At 58.1% G+C, this 26,396-nt stretch overlaps 2 protein-coding genes across 2 annotated transcripts; one reads left to right on the top strand and one right to left on the bottom strand.

The window, feature by feature from the left end:
• Positions 1 to 46: 46 nt before the first annotated feature.
• Positions 47 to 26,384, bottom strand: Bop1 (BOP1 ribosomal biogenesis factor). Its single transcript, XM_005316044.4, has 16 exons — positions 26,151 to 26,384; positions 23,978 to 24,172; positions 14,093 to 14,173; positions 2,768 to 2,922; positions 2,576 to 2,693; positions 2,398 to 2,499; positions 2,094 to 2,306; positions 1,855 to 2,016; positions 1,695 to 1,775; positions 1,517 to 1,586; positions 1,313 to 1,445; positions 1,049 to 1,229; positions 693 to 981; positions 526 to 610; positions 343 to 450; positions 47 to 268 (listed from the first exon to the last, which is right to left on the bottom strand). Exons 1-16 carry the CDS (start codon positions 26,253 to 26,255, stop codon positions 115 to 117), a joined length of 2,232 nt encoding a protein of 743 aa, XP_005316101.2. The 5' UTR covers positions 26,256 to 26,384; the 3' UTR covers positions 47 to 114.
• Positions 4,503 to 6,486, top strand: Scx (scleraxis bHLH transcription factor). The gene is made up of 2 exons (XM_078016490.1): positions 4,503 to 5,195; positions 6,123 to 6,486. The coding sequence occupies exons 1-2, from the start codon at positions 4,620 to 4,622 to the stop codon at positions 6,159 to 6,161; spliced, it is 615 nt and encodes a 204-aa protein (XP_077872616.1). The 5' UTR covers positions 4,503 to 4,619; the 3' UTR covers positions 6,162 to 6,486.
• Positions 26,385 to 26,396: the final 12 nt, after the last annotated feature.

Raw genomic sequence — 26,396 nt, 5'->3', positions numbered from 1 at the left:
ATGAGGTGAAGCCCAGCACTGGTGGGAAGGAGGAGGAAGCAGCGGGCATGGGGGAGGAAGCCTCTATTGAGAAGATGCTGGGCACTGGCCCCCACCCCGCAGTAGGGCAGCAGCCTAGGTGAAGAGGCGGACCGTGCCGTCTGCCCCTGAGGAGAAGACCCACGGCTGCGTGGGGTGGAAGGCCACATCCAGCACACCCAGGTCCCGCGTCAGCACATGCCCCTTCAGCACCTTGACTGGCACGAGGAGTGGGTTCTGCAGCAGATCACTGTGGAAGAGAAGGACTCAGGACACAGCTGGACACAAGAGCCTACGGGGAGCCAGACAAGGGTCAACACTCACTTGTACACCATGCCATGGCAGACGATGATGCTGCCGTCGTCTGAGCCGGACGCAAAGAGAGGGTATCGGGGATGGAAGGCCACAGCCCGCAGAGCTTTCCTGTGGTGCCTGGGGGAAGACGGGACTGCTAGCAGGTGCAGGCTGGAGGGGCCCTGCCGCCTCACTGCCTGCCACACCCCTCACCTCAGCACTTTGTACGGCTTGGTGGAGAGGTCCAGATCGAACCACACCAGCTTACTGTCATAGCTGCCACAGATGATGTTGTCACCTAGGGACCAGAGCAGAAACAGGACATGCCCAGTGCGCCTATGGTGCACTCCCCAGCCCCACCGCAGGGACGTGTTCCTGACCTGCAGGGTGCACAGCCAGGCTGGACACCCACTTGCAGTTGGGCATCAGCTTTTTGGTGAGCTCCTGGCGCAACAGGTGGTAGACGCGGACACTGCGCTGAGAAGCCACAAACAGGAAAGGCCGAATGGGGTGAAAGGCCACGCGCTGCACCTGCCCGTGGCTACGGCGGAATGGGCTCTGGCTGCGACGTCGGCTCAGCTGGTGAATCAGCACCTGGGTATGGCCTGGGGTGGCCAGCACCACGGCCAGGTAGTCCCCACGCCCGTGCCAGGTCACCTGCGTCACTGGCTGTGAAAGAACATGAGGCTGGCTTGTTGGCTGGGGCAAGCCCATCCCCCGCCCTCCCCCCACACACCTTATCATGACAGATGCGCAGCCGCAGGCCCCTTGGGTGCTCCTCCTCCAGGGCCTCCACCCAGCGTGCAGGCTGCAAGGCAGGCTCCTCTGGTGGAGTGAAGGAGCTCAGCAGCTGGTCGGTGCTGCCTGCCAGCAGCCGGTCCCCCAAGGCTGGGTTCAGCAGCAGTACTGCATCATCCCTACAGGGTCAGAGGCAGCCCCTCAGCACAGTGTTCCCCGTACCCTCCCCCCAAATGAAGAGCCCTCCAGGACCCATACTTACATGGCCGCAGCCACTAGGCAGATGTTGGGGTTGGGGTTCCAGGCAACACTCCTCACCACACCCCCCACAGGCACAGTCTTCATGCAGCGGGCAGTGGCTACCTCCCAGAGCCGCAGCGAGCCATCATCTGAGCCTGGATAGAGCAGGGAACATGCTCAGTGCCTGCTCCACCCAACCGGCCTCCAAGCACCCCCCCAGGCATACCTGAAACCAGCCACTGGCCCCCTGGGGAGACACTGAGGCAGCGGACAAGGTCACTGTGGCCCCGGTAGACCTGCAGAGGAGAAGCGACAGTGAGGAGACAGATGCCAGGGTGCTGGCCACACCCTCCACACACACACACACACACACACACCGCCCCCCGCCCCCGCGCCCTACTCACCAGGGCCTGGCACGTGGGGAAAGGCTGCAGGTCCCTCGGCCGTGGCAGTCTGGGGATGAGGTCTTCAGGGTCCACATTCACCTGGGGGCAGGAGAGCAGTTGGTCACCGTGGCTGGCCCCGGCCCCGCCCCAGTGCCCCTGGGCATGCCACCCCACATACCCTCATCTTCCGCTGACGTGGGCACAGGTATAGATCAAGACAACGCTCAAAGCGCTCCTGGATAAATCGGCCATATGCAGGGACGGCCCGCAGGCTGGGGAACTTCCGTGGCAGGAAATTGAGCTTCCTCTCTCCAGGCTCCTGCTGTGCCCAGGCCAAGCGCTGTGGAGACCGACCGGCAGGTGGGGTGAGCAGGGAGGAGAGCACCTCAAGCCCAGACCCCACCCCCCCAGACACACCTCCTCCTCAGTGGGCAGGTACTCAGGAGGGGGGTTATAGGACTCGGCGTGGCCAGGCAGGGCCAGCTTGGGGGCAGGCACATGCATCTTGTGGCGTCCCAGCACAGCATTGGGGTCCTCTTGTGCCCACAAGTCGTAGAATCTGGGGGTAGGGTCTCGGGGCCGGCGAGGCTGGATCCAGCCCATCTTGATGGCATGCACCATGCGAGACACCTACATGGGGAGACTCAGGTCAGGACAGAGCACAGGGCCTCACCCTGCCTGGGGACAGGATTCACCCTGCCTGGGGGCAGGCAGCTCCCACCTTCTCTTTCTCCACCAGGGACGGGATGAAGCTGCGTTTGTCGGCAGGTCTGTTGGTCACTGGGTGGATCATGATGTCCCCGCTGAAGAAGTCCACAGCCGGCTAGGGAGACAGGTGTGGTGTCCAGGCAGGGGCCCAGCCCAGCTCCAGGTCCCCAGGGCCAGCTGTCCCAACCTACCTCATAAGGGTTGAAGCTCACATCCCCAAACTGGCCTCGCTGTAGCCGCTGCACCAGGGCCACCTGCTCATCCGTCAGCCGCAGGTCATGCCCTGTCATCCTGTCCTTCACCGTGCGCCTGGGGGACGGCCAGTTAGAGCCAAAGCCCTTGCTTCCAGACACTCCCCAGGCCCCACCCAGAGGCCCACTGACCAGAAGTCAGGATCGTCCATCTTATCCAGAAACTGGTCCAGCTCATCCCGGGTCCGCAGGGGCTTGTAGATGCGCCTGCCATCCAGGTCATAGCCCACATGCGGGAAGTCCTCGTACCACTCAAGAGGCACATTGCCCACTGTGTTCCGGATATCCTGTAGCCAGGGCCACCATGTCAGCACCTGTCCCACCATGCTCTCCCTCCCTCCCTGTAAGCCACCCTGGGTTGAGAGAGAGGGAGAGAGGGAGAGAGAGAGAGAGAGAGAGAGAGAGAGAGAGAGAGAGAGAGAGAGAGAGAGAGCGAGAGCGCGCGCGCAAGAGCAAAGGGACCGGCCTCAAGCACCTGAGTCTGGCAGACCCCACATGTGCCCTTTCCCTGGCCCTAGGGTCTGACGTGGCACGGCAGCCGGCACTGCCGCCCCCCCAGGCCTCTGAGGCCCACAGCCGCACCTTCACATTTTCCACTGAAGTGGTGCCAGCCCTGGCCTCCCCCTCGTCAGATTCCTTGGCCAGGGCTCTGGGCAGCCACAGACAGGGATGACCTCATCGCCCATGGGCTCCCTCCCCTGGCAGGGGCCTTAGGCCAAAATGGGTAGCTAGAGACAGGGATCAGGGGGAGACCCCTCCCCACCCACTCCACAAGGTGACAGAAGTCACTGCGCTCTGCTCTACAGGTAGCTGGGGACCTCCCTGCCCCTGCCCCCTCCCTCCTTCGGTGGGCAGAGCAGCCACATTCCTGGACTCACATTCCTGGTTTCGGCCCCTGCCAGCTACCACCCTCACTCCTCCAGACCGAGGACTGCTGCCCAGGCAGCCGCTTCCTGCAACAGTAGCCATGGGGGGAGGGGACCAGACAAGACTTGAGTACAGCTGGGTGCTCAAGGCCCTTTTGCAGCAGGACAGGACCTCTTGGGCCCTCAGCCCCTCTCAGCAGGCCTGACCAGGCCCTCTCCTTGGGCCCTGTGGTCCCATGGGGTAAGAGGTCTCCAGCACCCCCCACATCTACACAGTCAGCCTGTCGTCCTCCACCGTGAGCCTGGGGGACGGGATGGCCATCCCCATTTGGAGGGGCCCTAGAAGGAGCTGGTCTCATCTGGGTATGCTCTGGTGTTGAGGAGGCTCCAGAAGCACCAGGCAGGGGAAAGGGGGGCAGCCGTGGTCTAGGATAAAGAGAGGATGCTGGCAGAAGGCACAGACCTGGAGCAGACAGGTGCAGGGCACAGACTGTGCCACCCCACACAAAAGTCTTTGGGCAGCAACTGCTGGGGCTAACTTCTGGCCCTTCTAGGCACACAGCTGGGCGCAGAAGGCCATGTGCAAGCAGGAGGAACAAGGAGGCCAGGGCATCTGGGTAAACCTGGGCAGGCAGAGGGAAAGCCTGCCTGCTCATGGGTTCCCCCTGAGCACCAAGAGGGAAGGGCAGGCACCGAGTTCCTGAGGGTTCCAGTAGCACCTGGGGCTTCCACTTCACCTGCATCCCAGAGCCAGAAAGATGCTCCAAGGCATGGGGGGGAGGGCACAAGATGGCAGGAGCCGCCACCCCCCCACCCCCAGGCAGCCAAGCCTCACTTGATGGCCCGGCCTGGACGGGCTGGGGCTGGGGCTGGGCCTGGGAGGAGGTGGCGGCGCGGGGGAGGGGCCGGCCGGCGCTATAAAGGCGCAACTCGCGGCCCCGCTCCAGCCAGGACGCACGTGTGCGCGCGGCGCCCGGCAGCCGCCACCGCGGGGCGCAGCCGAGACGAGACCCGCGCCTCGCCCGGCCGGCGGCCCGCGAGGCCCGTGGCCGCCGCAGGAGCCGGCATGAGCGGCGCACGGCGGAGCTGACGCCGGCCCCCGGCCCGTGTCCTTCACCATGCTACGCTCGGCACCGCCGGGCCGCTACCTGTACCCCGAGGTGAGCCCGCTGTCTGAGGATGAGGACCACGGCAGCGAGAGCTCGGGCTCGGACGAGAAGCCCTGCCGCGTGCATGCGGCGCGCTGCGGCCTCCAGGGCGCCCGGCGGCGGGCCGTGGGCCGGCGGGCCGGGGGTGGTGGGCCGGGGCCCGGGGGGCGGCCGGGTCGCGAGCCCCGGCAGCGGCACACGGCGAACGCGCGCGAGCGGGACCGCACCAACAGCGTGAACACGGCCTTCACGGCGCTGCGCACGCTCATCCCCACCGAACCCGCCGACCGCAAGCTCTCCAAGATCGAGACGCTGCGCCTGGCCTCCAGCTATATCTCGCACCTGGGCAACGTGCTGCTGGTGGGCGAGGCCTGCGGCGATGGGCAGCCGTGCCACTCCGGACCCACCTTCTTCCATGCGGCACGCACCGGCAGCCCCCCACCCCCGCCGCCTCCGCCGCCGCCGCCAGCCCCGCCAGCCCGAGATGGCGAGAATGCGCAGCCCAAACAGATCTGCACCTTCTGCCTCAGCAACCAGAGAAAGTTGGTGAGCAGGGCCCCAGCGCCAGGGGGCCCACCTCACCCCTCCACCCACCTGCCTTACAGAGAGCCAGGCTGGGCAGCACTCCCCAGCAGGGCACAGACAGGACATCAGCCACCCAAGCTGGGCCCCAGGGAGGGACCAACACATGGAGGCTGCCTTGGAGAAGGAAGGGCTCTTTTCTCTTGGGGCCTCTTCCTAGGAGACTGGCTCTGGCTGGAATAGGTCATCAGGATCTGCAGATGTAGGGCCAGGAGGTAGGGATGGCTAGAAGGGGTCACTCTAGGGCAGGGAGCTCAGGGGGAAAGCTGGGTGAACACCAACCTGGGAGATGCTGAGGATTTCTCAGCAAGTTGAGAAAGGAAGTACATATGAGCCCTGCCCTCCGGCAAAAGGGTAGCAATAAGGCACTTTTCTGAAGGGAACCCCTGGGGTCCAGCTATCACCACTCCTTAGCCCCTGCAGCCCACCACCCACCCCCAGGGCTCAGTGAGCACCTGCTGCCCCTCCCCCTGACCCGTAGGAGGCAGAAGGCAGAGGCCACAAGGGACATGGGTCTGGGGGTGAGGGCCAGGCTCTGGGAGACGCTGGCCAGCCTTGATTTACAGCTCCAGCCCAGCTTGGTGGCACCGGAAAAGCAGGGTGAGCAGGGAGAAAATACAACGACTTTTCCCAATCCCCATTTCCTCTCCAGACAGCACGCGCGAGCTCCTGGGGCCTGAACATCTGGGAAATTTAATTTTACAGTTTCGGCTGTGCAGCAGCATACGCCCCTCCCCAAAATGCACGGGGGGGGGGGGGGGAGCCAGGAAGGGGGTGCCTTAGCACTGGCCATCTGAGACAGCACCCAGCAGGAAGCCAGAGAGGCCAGGGCTGGCACTGGGTGACACAGGGCCTCTGCCCTGGCCCTGACACCCCTCCTTCCCTCTGCAGAGCAAAGACCGAGACAGAAAAACGGCAATTCGGAGTTAGGAGGAGGGCCCGAGCAGCCAGGGCGGATGCCTGGCGAAGGTGGATGTCAGCGGGGAGGCCCAGAGCCCCAGCTTGGACCTGACGTGGGCATGGGCCCAGAGAGCACCCACCAGGCCAGACCCGCCCCTGGTTGTTAGCAGGGCCAACGGACAGATGGACAGACAGGCAGCGGCCTGACTTTGAGTAGCTCAGCACTCGCCCGGCCACTGGAACTTTCCACGCTGGCTCCCTACCTGGGCTAAGTGTTGGCATCCTGCATCTCTGATGTGATAATATAAAGTGTGGAAATTTTGTATAATTAAAAAATGGAACACTACCTTCCAAATACGGAGGCAGACTATCCTCTTGAAAGGTTCTGAACTCACCATGCGCCCTCAGCTGAGCTCGCACTCCCCACCCCTGGAGCTCCCCATCTTTCCCTGCCTGTGGCGCCCCAGTTCCCTGAGAAGCCCCGGCTTCTAGGACTAGACTGAGGCAGTCTCGCAGAGGCACCCAATAAGAGTCTCCTATTGGGAGACTGTGGGGAGGGGCTGAGGACAGGCCAGAGGAGAGGGACCCAGGAGGGAGCAAGCCCACTGCCCTGCAGGGACAGTGTGGGGCCTTAAGGCTGGCTTATAGATAGGCGGCTTGGCCAAACAGTACTCCTCAGAGTGGACATAGGGTTGGCCTGATAGCAGCCAGGTGACAGCCATATAAGTGCCACACTGGTGCCCACCTGGGCCCACAGCTGTGGCCCACAGCCTGCCAGGGCCACCCTACTCTCCTGCCTCTGTAAGCTGTCATTGGGCCATAAGGTACCCTGCCCGGAGCAGCACACTGAAGGAGGACTCCTGGATATCTACCACTCTCCCACCCAACTTCCTGAAAGACCCCACTGGGTTCCTGCCCAGCAGGCCAACTGTTACAATCCTACAGGGGACAATTTAGTTTAGTGGCAGAGCTCTGTGGGCAGAGTAGAAAGGCCAGGCAGTCCCATGCAGACCACCTTCCCCACTGATCCGGGCAGCCAGCAGCCTGACTTCTGGCAGGGTGGTAGGTAAGGGTGCCAGGTGCAAGAGGCTGGTGTCCCAGGACGCTCCTCAGACCCTTGCCCTCCTGGCCTTCAGCACAGGCACTGCTGTGCCCCTGCCCTGGGGAGCCCAGGTGCTGAAGCCCTGGGCACCATCACAGGGCAGGGCCAGAGCTGCCCCTCCTCTGTATGATGGGCTCCAGGGAATATGGAGCAGGAAGCAGTGGTGTAATTTTGTAGGAAATTCTCAAAGCCAGAGCCATTACGGATGGGGGGTGGGCTGTGTCCAATGTGATAGAAATATAACAGGATAAAAAGTCTCAGCGGCAGGTTTCATTCAGAGAGAAACCCAACCCCAAATTTCCTCCCCTTAATCCTGCAGGAGCCCACAGCTGGCCAGAGGGGGGGAGGAGAGGGCACATTTACTGCAGAAACCCCTGTCTGCCCAGGGAAGCCAGGCCCGGGGGACCAGGGATGCAGCTGGGGGCTGAGGGAGGTTCTTTCCCTCCCATGTGTTCTCTATGCAGCACCCTGCCCAGCCGCCCTCCCACACAACAAGATCACTGTATGATGCTGGGCAGAGCGCAGGGCATGATCTGGCAAGAGGTGCCAGTCCCCGCTGCAGGTCCCGGGAGCACTGCAGCTTGCCTCCCCTCACACACAGATTTGGTCCAGGCAGGGGTGCAGACAGCCACCTCTGGTTGGAGTGGCCTGGGCAGTGTCGGGGATAAACCAGAGGATATGCACTGCAGAGAGCGCTGAGGGAAAGTCCCCAGAGACCAAACCAGGGGCACAAGACGGAAAGCCCCCCAGAGACCAAACCAGGGGCACAAGGGGGCACAGCCCTGGAGAGCAGAGACTGGCAGCCTACACAGCAGGCAAGACTGGAGACTGTGTAGGCAGCCAGGGGCTGAAGCAATGGGGGCTTGATGGCTGGCACCAGTGGGCACCCCACAGCCTGAGCCAAGTACAGGAGGAGGGCCAGCCGAGGCAGGAAGACCTGGCACAGCACAAGGACAGGGAGTGTAGGCATGGGGTCTGAGCAAGGCTGAGTAGAGGGCTATCGCTGGGGGGTTAAGCAGGGCCAGGTGGAAGGGGACAGGGACAGCAATAGGCCTTAGGTTGGAAGGATCTCCAGGGGCCCAGATAGGGTGCGGCACGCGCCCGGCCAAGGCCTCTATTGTGGGGCCTGACTCCGGCAGCGGCTGCAGCTTGGCCAACCTCAGGTCTGGGCAGCCGGCCCGGCTGCTCCCCAAGCTGCACCGGTAGCAGCAGCCGAGGGGCTGGCCCAACAGCCAGCAGGAGGAAGGGAGGGGTTGGGAGGAACACTCCATCACCCTCCACCACTCCAGATTCAAGCCAGACCGGGGGTGGCGGGGGCCTCCCCAGCCTGTGGCCCCACACGAGTCCCAAGTCCCACAGCACAGCCGGCAGCTAAAGGATGGCAGGTGCTCCCTGCCCACCTCGGACCCTGGCTCCCTTCCAGAGTCTGGCCTTGCCCTCCACCAAGCTGGGGAACTGTAGGACGAGGACGCAGGGCTCCTTCTGCATGTGCCCCACAGAGGCAGCTAGCAAGGACGGGAGGCCCCTGCAAGCAAAGCTGAGCTGGAAACGCTTGGTCCGGCGTCGGCTGTCAGCTCCCCGTCCCCAGCGTGGGGAACGAGCCGCTGGCAGCACCACATGATTCATCACCAGGCTGCCTGCGCCCCAGACCAGCCACCCCGCCCTGCTCAGCACCTGCAGGCTGCCAGGAAACACATGTGACCCCTCTGGGTCAGGCACCACACTACAAGACCCCGGCCCAGGCTGGCCTAGGCACAGACAGAGACAAGCCCAGGGCTTTCCTTAGGGGCAACATAGCCCCAAAGACAGGCCTATGGAATAGGGCTGGGCAGGGGTCCCCCCACCCCAGACTGCACCGGACACGGCAGCAACTAGCTGATGTGTCGGCTGGGACTTTTCCGCTCTCGATGAGCCCTATCCCCTCCCCCTCCCCAAAGTGGCTGCAGCTGTCAGGACCGCAGATTGGAACTGCAGGTACGGGGCTGGCCCGCTGCCCACCTCCCTCCCGTGTCTGTCTGCGAGAGAGGAAGCCGGCCCACCTCTGGAATCCTTCACTCTCTCCTCGTTCCGCCTCTCCCACCTGTCCCCCGGGAGCTCGGGGTCAGCAGTCTTGCTCAGTCTCTCTCTTCCCCTGGCCCCTCTCGGATTACAATGCGGGTAGTGTTCAGTGCTCACTCAGCTCCCCCTGCACAAAACGCCCGCCTCGGAGCTTACGGCCTTCCTGTGCCTCTGCTGCTGCCTCCCCCTCCCGAGGTGTCTTATCTCTGTCAAAGTGCTCAGGGCCTGCGGGCCGCCATGAGCTCTCTCACCTGCAGCACTGACACCATGAAGGTTCCAGCAGGGACGCTGGGCCATAGAGCCCACACCAGAGGCCTTCGCGACAGACCAGAGGGAAGACCACCTCTTCCTGACCCAAGTCCAAACCCGTCAAGGGAACCCAGAAGGGGTTGGGGCCAGCAGGAGGAGCCACCTTCCGGCCTCCTGTCAGACTGCCCCACAGTCTGTGCCCAGACACCCTGGCCTCCCTCTTCCTCCCACCATCTGCTGGCCCATCCCTCAGTCATCAGGCACATGTGGCCCCACTGCCCAGATTCCCACTAGGGAGTGGGGACAGTGAGCCACACATGAGTTTGCAAGGTAGGGAGAAGCACCCCTCACCTAGAGGGTGCCCCAGGCCCAGACAGCCTGGCCCTCTCCCAGAGCTAGACAGGTCCCGTGGGTGCTCCTGTGCCACACACCCCTACTCTGGACAGCAGATGCATCCCAGGTGTTTCTGCAGGAATGCTGGGGTGGGGGACATGGGCTCAGGCCGTCCTTATATATCTTCGTGAGCTGAGGGGCATATTCAGAGACACAGTGCTGCTTCTAGCTCCCCACCTGCTCAGCCCACTCCCTGGCTCTAGGCCTCTGAATCTCCTCTGGAAAACCGTAACCCTGAGCACCCCCATACACAGAGCTCCAGCAGCCCGCTTCCTGGATGGGCCCTTACCCTATGCCCCAGCACCCTCACCCTCCAACACCCGGCTCCACTCCACAGGCCTGCTCTCCAGATGTCCTCCTCAAGAGCCCGCACCAACACCACCACTCTGTGGGGACTGCTGTCAAGAAACTGGCCCTGCCTGAGTCCAGTGTGGTAGGCCAGGGCTTTCACCCCACCAAGCCCAGCACAAGCCAGGATGCAGTTCTAAAGGTCAACTCTGCCTGATGGTCACTGCAGGAACCCTGTAGAGAGTGCTTAGTACCAGGGGAAGCTGGCTTCCACCATCTACCCCTCCTCACTGACCACCCCTGAAATGGCAATCCTCAGCCAGCAGGGGTACTAGGACACAAAGGGTGGCTCTTGAGAACCACCAGGCTGATGGCAAGAGTGGGAGCTGGCAGTCTTGTCTCCCTGGCCCAGGACAGTCAAAGCCACATACGCACACCCATGCCCTGGGCTGCTGGTGGTGCCCCTGGGTTGGCATCAGTGGGCTGATGCCCACCAGCAACCCCATTCAGAGGCAGGCATACAGACTGGCCCTGGGTGAACGGCCGCCAGGGCAGTCTGCAGGCTCGGGTGCCCTCCACAAACAGAGCAGGGAGGGCCACTCACTAACTCACTCACTGGAAACCTGAGCCGACAGGCTCCCCTTGCCAGCAGCAACGAAAGCAAGAAAGCAAGCAAGCGCCAGAGTACGTGGGGCGGTGGCCAGGACGCAGGCGGGCGGGGGCGGCCCCGAAGGAGCAGGAGGCCGCCAGCACTGGAGGCAGCTGCCGTTTCAGTAGCTGGGAGAAGCCATTAACGGTGTTTGGCGAGAGAGCAGAGAGGATCCCGGGTTCTGGATGCAGACATGCGGGGCGCGTCCCTGCGGGATCCCGAAGCTACAGCCCAGGCAGAGCCAGGGGTGCTGGGGAGCCAGGCAGGGCTGCGGCCCAGCCCCCAGCCCCAGGCCCACCAGAGGGTTCTAGTGGATGGTCCCAGGCCAGTGCCTGTGGGGAATGGATGGGTAAACTAGTGAGGGGCACGGCTCCTCCCAGCCAGGGCCTCCAACCCCTCCTCCTGGCCAGGCTTCCTAGACAAACAGGGCCACAGGCCTGCTGGACAGGAAAAGAGGAGGGCTGGAGGCTCCTCCACCAGAAGGCCCAGCCTCAGTTTCTCCCAGTGGTTGACATGCAGAGAGAGAAAGGACGAAACCAGGCCCTCTGCCCGAACTCTACCCCAGCCCCCTTCCCAGGGGTCCCGACGCTGGATGAGATCACGTCTACAGAACCCGGGTGCTGTGGGGAGGGGTGAGGTGGCTGTGCGGGGGTGGGGCGGCGCAGTGCAGAGGCTCCTCAGGGGCTCCCCCACGCCAGGACCCCCGCCAGGAGAAGCAACTCATCCAGGGGCTCCCCCTCCTGCCTGCACTCAGCCCACACTCCAGGCAGCCTGGCTGTGAATCTGGGGGGAGGGAAGCGGAGGCCCAGTGAACAGGACCAGGAATCTGCTCCACACTTAGCCAAGTCAGTGGGGCCGGTGGTCCAGCAACTCCGAGGCTGAGGCAGGAGGGCTGCAAGTTGGAGGCCCACCTCCACAACTTACTAAGACCCTATCTCAAAATAAAATAAAAAAGAACTGGAGGATGGAGCTGGTGGTAGAGCACCTCTGGGTTTGACTGCCAGTAAGTGTCCCAAGGGGAGGGATGTTCCTGAAGGGGGCCCTGGCAGATGCCAGGAGTCAGAGGGCCCAGAAGCGAGACCCAGGGAGTGGGCAGGGAAGAAGTAGGGAGGGATAGTCAGGTGGCACGTCCATCCCCAGCAACAGCCATGCAGGCCTCCCTCACACAGTGTGGCTGCCAGCCCTCTCCATGCCTGCTGAGGCCTCTGCTCCTGGGGGACCCTCTGCTCCCGTCCAGAGCCCTCTAGAGTTCTGGTGATAGGACTCACCTACCTGGCCAGTGCTGCCAGGTACCTGTGGCTGGCTGGGGACTGGGGATGCCCTGGGATCTTGCTATTACCAGCCCACTCTGAGGACACTGTCAAGAGAAGGGGCCACCCACTGGAAGTCCAAGCAGGGACTAACCTCAGCAGCAGGCTGCAGCCCTCATGGGTCCTAGCCAACTAGAGCATGGCCACGTAGAGCACAGGCCTCTTGTGCAGAGCTGCAGTGCGCAGCTTGGAGCGGGTCAGGCTCTCCTCACCTGGCCTGGCCCTGAGCCAGGCACGGCCATCCACAGCCCACCTGCAGCACCCTGCTCTGCTGAATGAGGAGGCCAGGTGCACCATGGGATGAGGCTGGCTGCTCATGCACAGAGGCGGTGCATCTGTCTGGGCCCGGCAGAGCTCCTGAAAGCCGAGCTCTGCCGCCCCCTCGAGCCACTGGCCGGCTGTGCTGGCAGAAGCTCAGGTGGGCAGGCGTCCCTGCTCCGGCGCTGTCACTCACACTGACACATGCGATAGTCATCACCGGAGGAAGCAGCCCCCACAGTCCAGAGCTTCGTCAAGGCACAGTAGGGGCCACCCAACCCTTCTGCAGTGGTACTGGACAGGTCCTGGACAGGCCAGGTGAGGAACGCCCCCTGTGGGTAGGCAGGGGCAGGCAGGCTCGGTTGAGGTCCTGCCCAGTTCTGGAAGGCCCTCCCATGGCCTCTGCACTCCATTTACAATCATCATTGATTTCTCAAAATACCAAATATAAAAAAGTAGCCGACAGGATGTGGCTGCCGACAGCCAGAGCCCCCTGGGGGAGGGGAGGCAGGCAGGGAGCTGCGCCGCGCGGCCCCTTCTCCAAGTACACCCGCTGCTCCGGCCAGGAAACCAATTTATTTTGTTTTGTCTCTGTTCTCTGAACGCGCAGCAGAGACGGGATTGGGCCGGCGGCCAAGGCTCCTGCAGACACTGCCAAGAGAGCACAGGATGGGGGAGGAAGCCCAGCCATGGAGGGGCGCGTGTCCCCCCCAGACCCTGGGGACAGCTCCTAACAGGCAGGCAGGAAGAGCTCCTGAGGAGGAGGGCCTGTCCCTGTAGGCCTCACACCAAAACCCCCAGGCATAGAGGAGGCTCTAGGCTCAATTTCTGGAACTCCCCACAGGGCTACCGCCCTGCCTGTGGCCAGGCCACACCAGGGAGGGCACTGGCTGCCAGCCCCACCACCTCTGGGCTCAGCGCTCCTCAGAGCTGCCAGACTCTCCTGGCCCTGGTCTCCTGGACACAGCCCGTCGTCTCTCGAGCTCCCACTGACCTCACCTGGCACCACACTGACCTCTACCCTTGAAATTCTGTGGGAGACACAAGCAGACTCCCCTGCCTCTCCTGAGAGCCCCTGGAACTCCATCAGAGGTCAAAGGCGGTGGCCCGGTCACAACAGCCACCAGAGAAGGGAGGGCCAGAGCCAGGTGCTGCCCTCAGCCCTGCCACTCCTGTGACCCAACCCACGGGAGTTGGGGTCTGCGCTCAAGCCATGTCCTGGCCCCTCCACACCCAAGTGGAGAAGAAGCATAGCCCTCAGGAAGCACCGGGATGGGGTGAGGGCAGCACCAGACCCTGAGGCACATGTGCCCAGGAGTCACAGGGCCTGTCTACAGGACAAGGCTGGGGCTGCGGAGCCACATCCAACCCTCCTCTCCCATCCCCTGCCATGACACATTTGTAATCATCGGTCTTGGACCCCAAAATCACTCTTCCAGATGGGGGTAGGGCCCAAGCCAGGACGCCCACACAGCCCAGCAGCCTCATCAGGCCCTGGATTCCTGTGTCCCAGGCAGCACCACCCACCTGTGGGAATGCCTCAGCAGACCCCAGGGTCACCCTGGCCTGAATCCTAGCGCCCACTCTGATCATGGTGCAAGCCATCCCACTCCCCCCTCCACCGCCATGGTAGGAAAGCAAGTCCGAGCCCCACCTCTTCGTCAGAGCTGTCTTCCGCATACTCGTCCCTGCATGACACTCCGGCCATCTCTGTCATCAGGCAAGGGGCGTGAGACTGCAGAGAAAGGGGAAGAGTGTTACTTTAGGAGGCACAAGATGTCCTCTAACATCAGGCTGCCCTAGTCCCTGGGAAGATCTGCACCCAAGGCCGAGGCCTGGGACATCAGCCACAGGAAGCCCTTTGCCCCAGTCTCTGAGCAGCTCCACCCAGCCCTCGACCTCAGTGCAGAATGGAGGCCACCCAGTTCCCAGTGGCTCTCTCGGGACCTGAGCTGCCATGGCTGGCAACAGGGGTCTTTCTTGGTCCAGTCTACACCCTCTTGTAGCCCACAGAGGAGCTGACACCAGGTGCCTGACTAGGAAAGGAGCACGTCTCCCAGAGCAGTTGGCAGCAAGGCTTCACTCCCATTTGCCCCCTCCCTCCAAAACCTGCTGCAGGGCCTCTGCCCCATGTTGGCCCCTACTGGGCCCAGATCCAGCAGAGGAGGTTGCTGGAGGGGCAAAGCTACCACTGGGGACAACGGTCAGAGGGGGCACAAGGTGTTACATGCCTTTGATCTGTCACATGGGCCATAGGCAGCCCACTCCTCAGGGTGAGATGCTTGCCCCTAGGCAGTCTGGCCACTGCCAGGAGCTGCTAAGAGCCATGTTCAATTGTGCCAAGGGCCCAGAGAGGTTCCCCAAATCCTCAGAATGCCTGGAGCTCCAGTAAGGGCCAGCTGTGTGCCCCCCCAAGGCACCCTCCCCACCCACCATGTCCACGACCCCAGGCTGACCCCATCCCACTGGGTCAGAGAGTGGGCGCCACAGAGGATTCACACCCTAACCTGGAAAACAGATTCACCACAACCGAGGAGGCGACGGCTCCAGTCAGATCGGGTTTACTGGAGGATCCAGGACTAATGGGGAAAACAGGCCCACCTCTCACCCCTGGGGGCAGTAAAGTGCTCAGAGCAGGAACCCCTGTGCGCGGGCGCCCCCCACCCGGAGCCCCTCTCCCTCCTGCCAGGGCAGGAGCCAAAGGCCTGGCTCTTCCCTTGCCTGTTTTTCCCCTCAATATAAAGAAAGATGGGAGACTAAGTTTTTTTCCAGGCCAGGAACAAGGCAGGATTCAGTTTCCACATCTCCCCACCTCCAACTTCCCTGCTGCCTGCTGAAAGTGGGTCAGCACTGACTGGCATGGGACACAGGGTGGGTGAGTCCTAAGCTCCTGCCTCGGCCCAGAACACACCCCCCCAACAGACTGGCGTGGAGCAGGGCCCACACACTCAGAGGCAGCATCTGGTAGGCACTTCCAGGGCCAGCAGACCCTGGATGGGGGCAGTCAGACACCAACCTCAGTCAGCATCATGCATCTACAGCTCTGGCCTCAGGCCAGGACCCAGGTGTCTCAAATCTCTTTCCAGGGGCCCTCTGGGCCCAAGGTATCCTGCCAAGCACCACACCCCATGAGTCCCAATGGCAACGCCCCCAAGCCTCCAAAGTCCTGTAGGAGACCATAAGCTTATCAACTGTCACTGTGTGTCTCTATTGCCAAGCTGGGAAAAGCTAGACCACAAGTACAGCATTGTAGGCACACCAGGGGAACCTGACACTGGCAAGCCCTCAGCAAAGAGGGGTGCCTCAGTGGAAGAACTTCCAGGGCACACAGGGTTCCAAGGAACAGCATTCCCGCTCAACTCAATGGCTGCAGGGCACCTGGTTTCCACCAGATGGCAGCATTGATGTGCATGACAGCCTTGGGCCCAGCTCCCAAAGGATTGGCATTGGGGCCACCTGAACAGGGGTCACCCAGAATAGCAGATTTAGGAAAGCCTCATCCATTTGAATTTTGGAGACAGATGCTTTGCAGTTGGGCATTGAACACCTTTTTCTAACTTAAATTTTAAGAAAAAGACTGCTAAAATATCCAAAACACAAATGGAATGTAGGAGTGACCTGCTTACAGCAGTCTGTCTTCTCTGGAACAGGGGACCCTAAGCAGCCTGGATGTCTGCATCCCTCACTCTCAGGTGAAAACACCAGGTGGCAAGGTCTGCCCAGACCCACGCAGTTAGCTGACCACAGGCTGCAAACACCCACCTGAGGACAGGGTCATCCCTGTCTTGAGCTGCCCTGAAGGAGATCACAGGCAAGATTGACTCCAGGGACCTCAGCCAGTCAAAGGAACATGGAATTCTGTGGTAAGCTCTCCAGATGAGGGGACAGAGATCTGAAGCCAGGAATCCCACACAGGCACCTCCTAGTGGGTGAAGCAGTATACAGCTTCAAACTCTAACTACTACCTGCAGCCCCATAAGAGGCCCAGCGGCCAGAGGGACAGAGGATGGGGTGGAAAAACCCAAAGACCTTGGGGGCAGCACGGTGTGCACAATAGGAACAGAGGCAGAGCAGGACTGAAGGACCAGTGGACAGGGAGCCACACCCACCTAGGGGCCAACGGGCATCAGCAACTGGAGGCAAAGCAGCTGGAGCCCAGGAGGGAGCATGGAGTGGCAAGGAGGGGCACGGAAGGCTGACCACAGGGCAGGCTGCACTAGGATCAGGCAGCAGGCCAGGAAGACATCCAGAGGAGCTAGCGAGGAGCACCTGGACAAAGGAGCAGCAGTGTGGGTGCCTAGGAGGCCTACGAGAGGTGATTCCCATCCTGGATTCCGGGTGGCTGCCCAGCCTTAGGGCTAAGAATGCATCACGAGGACCAAAAAGAGGGACTGGAATAAGCCATGACAGCCTGGGACGACCTCAAGTGAACAAGCTTCCTGTTGTCGGGGCAGCAGCTCTTCTGTCCAGCATCAGTGCCACTACCAGCCAGGTGAGCGGGAGGTCCCTCTGTATTCTGGGAAGCAGGCCTGGGACAGCCAGGCCAGACCTTGTTCTCAGCACTCCTTCCCTGTGGCATCCACATCTCCAGAGGCACAAGGCAGCACTGCTGCTGCACACCCAGGTCAACGTGAGGCACAGCACGTCCCTAACATCGTCGGGCAAAGGTCAAATCTAGACTGTTGCTGGTAACACAAAGACCCTATGCTGCCAGGTGCAGTGGCTCCGGAGGTTGAGACAGGAGGATAGTGAGTTCAAAGCCAGCCTCAGCAATGGTGAGGTGCTTAGCAACTCAGTGAGACCCTGGGTTCAATCCCCAGTACCAAAAAAAAAAAAAAGGACCCTATGCACAAGGTAGACGAAAAGAACGCAATACCTGCAGGCCCCTGTGCTGGACAACACAGGATTCCCGGGGCACTGCCCACATCAGCCTCAGTGGTTGGACACAGATGGAAAGGGTCAATATCATAGAGTTCTGTACACATGGCCCAATCGGTGGGAAAGATGGAGAAACTGATATGCCACTACCAGCCAGGTGAGCGAGGAGGTCCAGTAATTTCTTTAAAAACATACTCAGAAACCAGTATGGTTTTAAAGAAATTAAGTCAGAACAAAGCATGATGGCACATGCCTGAAAACCTAGCTACCTTGGAGGCTGAGAAGAGAGGATCCCAAGTTCAAGGTCAGACAAGGGGAGAGGGTAACACTCAGTCTCATTAAAAGAAGAGAATTCTTCAGAGGAGACCAAAAGAACAGACATACATGGGATGGAAAATGTCTTTGTTTTTCAGGGAGAAGGAAAGAGTCTTAGAAGAGCCTGAAATCGGCAGGCTTGCTGCCCTGAAAAGCAGCAGGCCATGCACGCCTCACAAACACCAGGGAAAGTGCCTGCCCTGCACTCCTGTCCCCCAGACCTGAACAGAGAGTGACCCCCACTCACACCAGCCTCACTTGGATGAGACCCTGGGACTGGCCCAGAGTTCACATACCTGTGTCATGAGGGTCTGGTGGGTCTGGGGGAGGAGAGTACTTGTACACTGTGGGAATATGGCTTTGGACATTTTATTCATATTTTTGTGGTGCTGGGAACTAAACCTAGGGTCTTACACATGTATGCAACTACCCTGTCACTGAACCACATCCCCAGCCCTTCTTATTTTTTATTTCAAGACAGGTTCTCACTAAGTTGCTGAGGCTGGCCTTGAACTTGCAGTCCTCCTGCGTCAGCCTCTAAGTTGCTGGTATTACAGGTGTGTGCCATCACGCCCAGCTACTGTGACTATTTAAAAACAAGACTACAAACCTTTATTTTCTTCTCATCAAGAGTCCCCTTGTCCAAATCTGGAGGGGCCTGTGGTGCTTTACCCATCAAAGGGAGGCAAGCCCAGACTGACAGTGTGTGATCTGGGTACAGGACATAAAAGCTCTGTAGCCCTGCCCAGTGTCCTGGACCACTCACCTCAGACCCTTGAGCCACTCTGTGAAGAGTGATTCCTGTGAGAGAGAGGGACAAACAGAGATATCCAGTGGGTACCAGCATTCAGGGCCAGCCCAGACACTAGTGAAGAGGCCCCTCTATCCTCACCCAGGACCCCACCATCACCAAGCCCCAGAAGACACAGACACAGTCTGAGATGTACTGCTCCTGGTGAGCTCCAGAACCCAGAGAGGTGCTGATGCCGGGCACTGGGAGGGTGAGGAAACAGCCTGAGAAACTCAATGATGGGAGAAGCCAGGACAAGAGCACGGACAGAGGCAGGACATTCCTTCCAGCCTGGACACTGGGCCCCATGCACAGCTCTGGCATATACCCAGGCCCTTCCCATCTGAAACGCACTCCATCATCTAGCTGGGGAAAACCCTGGGTGGCCTGGTCCCAACCCTGGGGAGCTAGGGCCCTCATACCATCCTTCATCAGAGGGCATCAACACCTGGACACTAGAGCCCACAGGGACACCTCAGCCAGTCCAAGATTCACATGGCCTCTGCATCACCTCCTGGAAGCTACCACCCCCAGAGTGATGCTGAGATCCCAATCACCCCTCCTGCCCAAAGTGGCATCAAGTCCAGATACAGACAAAACTCTGCTCAAATGAATGGAGAGATGCTTCTTACATACCAGGACCAGGACCAGGACCAGGCCCTTACTCACATTCTGGAATACAGCAAGCAAGGTAAGTGGGTGGAACTGGGACTCTTGCACAAAGAAATAAGAAGACAAAAGACAACAAAAAACCAACACTAAAAAGACAAAGCTACGGAACAACCAAAGCCAAGCACAATAAGAAAAAAATGGGTCAGATGGGCACAAAGGGGAAGAAATGGCTATAAACTGACCAATCACATCAGGAATGAGGAGGAGGCACGGGTCAGGGGTAGCTCAGAGGCAGAGCTCTTGCCCAGCATGCACAAGACCTTGGGATCAAATACCCAGCACGAAAATAAAAGGAAAGAAAGGAAAGACAGCAAAGGCATCATGACAGGTTAAGTCCTCTTAACCATGAGTCCAGAAAGGATTGCAAAGCCTCTCCCTGAGCTGCTGGCAGAGGGTGGGGACAAATGTGCTGGCAGGGTGTCAGTGGAGAGCACCAAGCTGTGTTTATAGGAACCAGGCCTGGCAGCACGGGGAGCATGAAGCAGGGCTTCCTAGGACAGGCTTGAATGAGGGGCTGAGGGTGCCCTGGGAACTGGGGCACAGGCACCACATCATCAGGGTGGAGAGGGACAGGAACAGGGGACAGGGTCATCAGTTCTGAGGGGACCTAGATGGTCGAGGCTGGATGTTACGTTCCACAACTAAGCACTCAAGGTCACTCCAGTGAACTGGACTGCATGAAATAATCACACAGAGATAGAAAAATACTTTTTTCTTTGGGTCCTGTGATAGCTGCTCTGATATTAAGGATACGTAGAAAGAGAAAGAGAGAGAGAGAGACAGAGAGAGAGAGAGAGAGAGAGAGAGAGAGAGAGAGAGAGAGAGAGAGAGAGAGAGGGAGAGAGGAGCTTTTGCTGAACTCTCATAGGGAAGTAGATATTCAAATGAGGCAAAGGATAGGATTACAAAGGAACAGGTGAGTGTAGCCCAATCCCCACGGGTGAGGCCTACACCTGAAGACCTGCTTTGCTATCCAAGGTGGGACAACGCCCAAGTCACCATGAAATGTAGTGATTGGTCAAAGCCCTGTGCTTGAGAACTGGAAGGCGTGGTCATTCAGAGCAGCTCCCTACAGCTGGATACAGTGGGCACTCAGGGAGAAGGCAAAGGGTCCAATCACTGCACGGGGGACCATGGGAACAAGCTGACGTTTAATGAGATGACATCATTAAACGAGGAGCACAACAAATCTGCCTGTCCACTCAGTAGTGAACAGGTTACCCACACCACAACTACACACAAAGCCAAACAACAAGGCCCACTGCCTGTAGGCAGGCTGCATCCACAGTGTTGCAGGATTCCTTGAACATGCTGGACCCTGAAAACCCAGCTCCTCCAGGGACAGGGAGGGAGACACCACACCTGCCCCCCTTTGCAGGCCCACGTCCACCCCTCATCCCCACCCACCTCTCAGCCCTGAAACACTGCGATCCTCCTCATCTGAGCCCTCCTGGCATCAGGTAGGTGAGGGGTTTGGCATGGTGACCCCAACCCTGCTGCACCTCCCGGGCTACCATGGCAGGAGATTCCCAGTAACAGGGGGGCAGCAATGCCTTGTTACTGAAAGAACACTGAAGTCTGGGGTAACCTGGTCCAGTGACAGGTAACAGACAGCAAGGGCTCTTGGTCCAGCATCTCAGGCCAAAGTGACAACAGGGCTGAGTGTGGCTTTCCTGACATCATACACAGGTCCATGTGAGTATGTGTGCTGCTGGACCAATCCAGCCAAGGTAAGGAGATACGAGGTGCTTCTGGGATCAAGGTGCCAAACTATTTTTCAGGAGAAAGCCTAGGAGAAGAGAGGGGAGCAGGCCTGTTTTCTGCCTCACAGAGTGCTCTCCTCATCCTGCAGAGCCCCACTTAAGACAAGGAGGACTCACAAGACCACACCAGGCACCCGTGAGCCTGAGTTCCCATTGAAGAACCAGACCACCTAGCAGAGGCAGGGCCGGGGCTACGAAGTGCTATTGGCACAGTTCCCCACAGTTATCAGGGTGGAAAAACAAGAATTCTAGAAACTGCTTCACGGAGGGTCTGGCATGAGGACTTGGGTAGTGGAGAACCTCTGAGGCAGGTGGTGTGATAAGTGACAAGCTGCTCCTGTGGTAGGTGAAGGCAGGCTAGCAGACCTCCCCCAAAAGGCCCTGACTCAGTGGAACACCCCCAACATGGCAGGTGTAGCATCTTTAGGGGTGGCAGATGGCTGGGACAAGACATCAATGCAGAGCGTGGCAGGATGCCAAGGGAAACATGGGGGTAACTAGAGAGGCCAAGCTCAGGGCTGGGGTTGTGGCTCGGTGGCAGAGCGCTTGCCTAGCATGTGCGAGGCCCTAGGTTCACTCCTCAGCACCACATAAAAAAAGCAGATAAATAGAAGTATTGTGTCCAACTACAACTAAAAAATAAATATTAAACAGAGAGAGAGAGACAGAAAGAAAGCCAAGCTCATGGGAAGCTGAGAACACTCAAGAGGCAGTACTAGCAGGGTCTCCACCTACAAAGCTGGCAAGAGAAAGGGACTCACAACATCCAGAAGGACAGGGGACAGGGAGGGGGAACAGGTTGGCCAGGTGAAGGCATACATAGCTTTTGTGGAGTGGAAGAAAAAGGGGGAAATGGGAGGGATTTCCACTGAGGCATGGAAGCATCCCCCCACCTCTTCAATTCACTCCCATGGCCTGAAAAAATTCAAATCGAGGAACAAGGATCACATTTCAGCACTGAAAATATTCTAATAGAGCCTGATTATAGTCTCCATATAAGAAAACATATAGAAGATAGAAGTATATAAGAAGACAGAAAAAACACACTGGAAATAAGAGCACTCAGCTGGGCAGGTCCCATGGCTAGGCATAGCCAGGAAGGGCAGATCTGAGGACTGCCCCTTCCTTCGATCCCCACCTGGTCTGAGCATGGCAACTCAACTCCAGCAAAGCAGCCCGCAGCTGAGATAGCCCTCTGGAGGCAGAAGGATAGAGCCATCCTTGGAGACAGGTGAGGACTGCCACAGGATGGAGCAGATGCCCAGTTACCTCCAGGCAGAGGAATCTAAGCAGAGAGCCCCGTGGGGTGAGTACTGCTTCCAGGTCAGATTCAAAGCTCCAAGAATCAGAGATGCCCAGGGACGCACCAAGGCCTCATAAAAGCAGAATCTTCCAGTAAGACTCCACCAGACACCCTCCTGTACCTTCAAGATACTTGTACAGGTCATTGCAAGGACTTTAACAAAAGGTAGACTTTAAATATTTAAACATAAATGTTCTTAATTTTAAAATGGGAAAAAAAGCCCAGGAAGATATATGTGAACTATTAACCAATTATCAATACAGAACAAGGGCACTGAAGGGGCCTTCAAACTTCACTGGATAGTACTGATCTGATATCCAAATCTTTTTCAAGAAAGGTCTATTTTTACAACTAAAAAAGGTACGCCTGTGGGCTGTGGCTGTGGCAAGAGCTGTGGCAAGCTTAGTGGCAAAGCGCTTGCCTTGCACATGTGAGGCACTAGGTTCAATCCTCAGTGCCACATAAAAATAAACAAATAAAATAAAGGCATTCTGTTTATCTACAAGTACAAAAAAAAGAAAAAGAAAGAAAAGGTACAACTGTGATCCAAGACAGGAAAATCTCAAGTTCAAAGACAGCCTCAGCAGTTTAGTGAGGCCCTAAGCAGTGAGATCCTACCTCAAAATAAAAAATAAAAAGGGTTGGGGATGTAGCTCAGTGGTAAAATGTCCCTGGGTCCAAACTCTGGTACCAAAAAGGGGAAGAAAAAGAAAAAAAAAACTTGGGCTGGGGATGTGGCTCAAGCGGTAGTACGCTCGCCTGGCATGCGTGCGGCCCGGGTTCGATCCTCAGCACCACATACCAACAAAGATGTTGTGTCCGCCGAGAACTAAAAAATAAATATTAAAAATTAAAAAAAAAAAAAAAAAAAAGAAAAGAAAAAAAAACTTAAAAAATGGCTGGGTGGGGACTGCGGATATAGCCCCAGTAACTAAGGAAACTGAGGCAGGAGAAACACAAGTTCAAGGCCAGCCTCAGCAACTCAGCAAGACCCTGAAAGCACAGTGGTAAAGTGCCCCTGGGCTCAATCTCTCATATCAAAAATTTAAAAAACTGAAAGAGTGGCCCATAACCTTATAAATCAAGTTCAGCATAGTGAACACATCCTCTCTGTGCATATCAAAGTTATAATTATAGCTTAAATAAGGTTTATATCTGGCTTTAAAACTTTTTTTCCTAGTAAATAAACCAACCTAACACAACACAACACAAACAAACCATGGCTTTCTGGCTTTCTTTAGGGCAGCCAACTTTATTAGCCAAAGTCATGACTTCAGAATACCACAGCCATTCAAGTATAAATGATCACCTTAGTTTCCAGGAAACTTTAAATAACTCTGGCATTTTAGTTAAAGACAAGAGTGGATGCAACATTACCCAACACCAGTGCAACCCATGGGTCTCCGTAGCTCCTAGGCCATGTAGGGTGGCTGGGTTGGACTTCAGCCACCTTGCCCATGCCACTCAGAATTTTCCCTTGCAACCATGTCCTGCCAATGCCCCATGCAACAGAATCCCCGTGTGGGGCTCTAAGAGAGGGCCTAGCCTATAGCAAGGCTGAGAGGCAGGGTCCCATAGAGAATGGCCCAAAAATCATCTGAGGGGAGAAGACCCAGGCATATGGTTTTCAGAGTTCTCAGGAATGGCACACATACCCGGGTGCCCTTGAGCGCTGGAGTACCCTGGAGCCCAAATGTGGCCCAGATGCAGTGAAGGAGAGACAAGGCTTGGATTCCTTAGGGAACCCTGCAGAAGGCAGCATGATACACCCTCAGGGGGTCAATGGCCCAGCCCACGAGGGGTTCCTTGCTCACCCACCTGTGCCTGCTCCTCAGAGGTCTCCTCCTTGCTGCCCTCGCCTTTGCAACAGCTGCTTCTATCTTCCTCCTCCACGTCCTCACTACTGTCAGTGCCAGAATCTTCCAGACCTGAGAATACACTCTCCTCGCTGTCAGAAAGGCCGGAATCGCTGCCATCATTGTGGTTGGGAGCAGGGTTGCACAGAAGGGACGGCTACAAGGAAGCACAAAATTAGTGACTGCTATCCCCACAGGCTCACCAAGGCAGAGACTATGCAGACCCCATGGGGGCAACTGACCTAGCACTCTGCACAACAGCCTCCACCTCCACCAAAACCACCCATCCAACCTGGGCCCCATCTTCTGCCTCTACACACAGCACAGCCACCTATATTTTAATCTTAGTATCTCACAAGGGAGGAATTTTTGAAGGACAACACCCCCATTTTAGAGCTCAGTTTCCACTGCATTACCCAAACCAACTTCCCTCTACTGACAGACACACTGTACCCAACCTGGCACTTAAGGCTCCACAGCTGGGAGGGCATTACCTAGGGAAGGAGCTGGGGGCCAAAGAGGATCAGAATCCCTAAGGAGAAGTCACCTCATCCAAAAATACTAGTGAAGTGGCACCCCTTTCTCTAGAGAAAAGCCCTCTCCATCATGGCTGGCTTTAGGACTGTCAGCAAAAGAGTCTCTGCAGAAGAGTCCAGTGTAGTTAAACTTCCTATTTTCATGTCGCCCTGTTTTACCTGGCCACTGGCCGGGAAGATACCAGCACTCCAGGTGCTGGACACCCCCTTACTAGTTTTTCACAAACATGTATCCTGTATAGTAGTTTGTAGAAATGTGCAAACACGGCCTCTGGCCTTGAGCTGGGCTTCACAGAGATGTCTACATTTTTAAGATAAGTTACCAACTGGGCTCCATGGTAACAGCTGGCAGGGGGAGGAAAGAAGGGGAGAAGCTCTCCCCTTCTCAGATGTTGTCCTTTTAACTTCGCAATATATCCCAAAACAGTGAAAGAAAAAGCTGCTTTTATGTGAACTTCTGCAGACTGTGAACTTCTGAGCCCCTCCCCTTACATGCTGGGTATAAAACTCTGAAATTCCCTGAACTGGAGGTTCAGGGGATTAATTGATTACAGCAAAAGCTGTGCCCTCTGAACCTGGCTGCAGCCAGATAAAACTGTTTCCTGCAGTCTTTGGTGCCTGGCCTGGTCTGTCCCTACAACACTAGGACCAACAGTTAATGGATAAATTGGAAAGTTAGTTGAAGAATAATGGAAATGAGGCAAACTTAATTATAAGCAAGCTAAACCTGTTTGCTCTTGGAGCAGAACCATGGCTATTCAGAGCAAAGCCCTGCTGACTGGAGACCATTTCATGCCCAATTAACATGACACACAACACACTGTGGATTACAAGCCTCATCTTATCACATTACCAACTGTGCTACAGCACACAACTGAGTTTTTTCATAGAAGAGACCTCACACACACACAATCATGAGGTATCATCAATATTCAGTTGCTACACGATTACAACAGCAAATGAAAACGGGCAAAGGGGTAGGGCTCACTGCCTCTTCAGGACCTGGAATCCAGACTGCTAACTCAGCTGATCATGGGGAGCAGCTTCAGAACATTTCTCAGAAAAAAGGGACTGTTTAAAGGATCCAGCAAAGCAAAGTGGGCAGAGAGGCTCGGCTGTGCTCGCTTTCTATCAAACTTGATGCACTCCACAACCCTAACCGTTACAATGGGGCACTGGACTCACTGCTGACCTCCATATTCTCACGTCCACTTTTAACTTCGCAATATATCTCACACAGTGGACAGTACCACAACTAGGTAATGTACAAAAGGCGAATGATACTGAAGGTGCAAGCTCAAGCCCTCCCAAAGATGGGACTCAGTTCAAGGGTTCGGGGGCTGCTCCCCTGCCAGTCTCCAGCCTGACACGACTCCTCGATCCAGAGCTGCCCCGGGCTCCCGCGCCCCTTGGCTCAGGCCGAGATCCACTGAGACTCACACAGAGGCCCCGGCGGAACAAGTTCCGCGAGCCTCCAGGCGACCCGCAGGACAAATGGTGCCGCGCCGGGGGTGACAGGCGGCCCGGCCTCCCCAGCCGCGCCGTCTGCCACGTGCATCCCGGGCCCTCGCGACATGCGCCCGGCCACTCGGCAGTCACCTTTTCGGGCTCCGGCTCCAGTTCGCGCTCTGGCTCGGGCTCCGGACGACGCTTTCCGGGCTGCACTCTCAGCTGCTCGCGCCTGGAACCCCTCTCCGCAGCCATGCTGAGCGGCTCCGGGCTCCCGACGGACCGCCGCTTCCGGCAGCGAGCGCGCCTCGTGAGCCGCGGCCAGCCCCGCCCCTCCGACTCTGATTGGTGAGCATCGGGGACGGGGCCACCCCGCGCAGGCGCGCCGCGAGGCCT

This window comes from Ictidomys tridecemlineatus, chromosome 7 (genome assembly GCF_052094955.1).
Source record: "Ictidomys tridecemlineatus isolate mIctTri1 chromosome 7, mIctTri1.hap1, whole genome shotgun sequence".
Lineage (NCBI taxonomy): Eukaryota > Metazoa > Chordata > Mammalia > Rodentia > Sciuridae > Ictidomys > Ictidomys tridecemlineatus.
This window is presented reverse-complemented; position numbering and strand designations above follow the sequence as displayed.

Bases quoted from the DNA above. Each gene is read 5' to 3' on its own strand.
- Scx (XM_078016490.1), top strand. From the start codon at position 4,620: ATGCTACGCTCGGCACCGCCGGGCCGCTACCTGTACCCCGAGGTGAGC. The intron at 5,196-6,122 runs GTGAGCAGGGCC...TTCCCTCTGCAG, and splicing joins TCAGCAACCAGAGAAAGTTG to AGCAAAGACCGAGACAGAAA.
- Bop1 (XM_005316044.4), bottom strand. From the start codon at position 26,255: ATGGCTGCGGAGAGGGGTTCCAGGCGCGAGCAGCTGAGAGTGCAGCCC. The intron at 14,174-23,977 runs GTGGGTGAGCAA...CTTTCTCTGCAG, and splicing joins CCTCTGAGGAGCAGGCACAG to TCTCACGCCCCTTGCCTGAT. The intron at 269-342 runs GTGAGTGTTGAC...TCTCTTCCACAG, and splicing joins TGCCATGGCATGGTGTACAA to TGATCTGCTGCAGAACCCAC.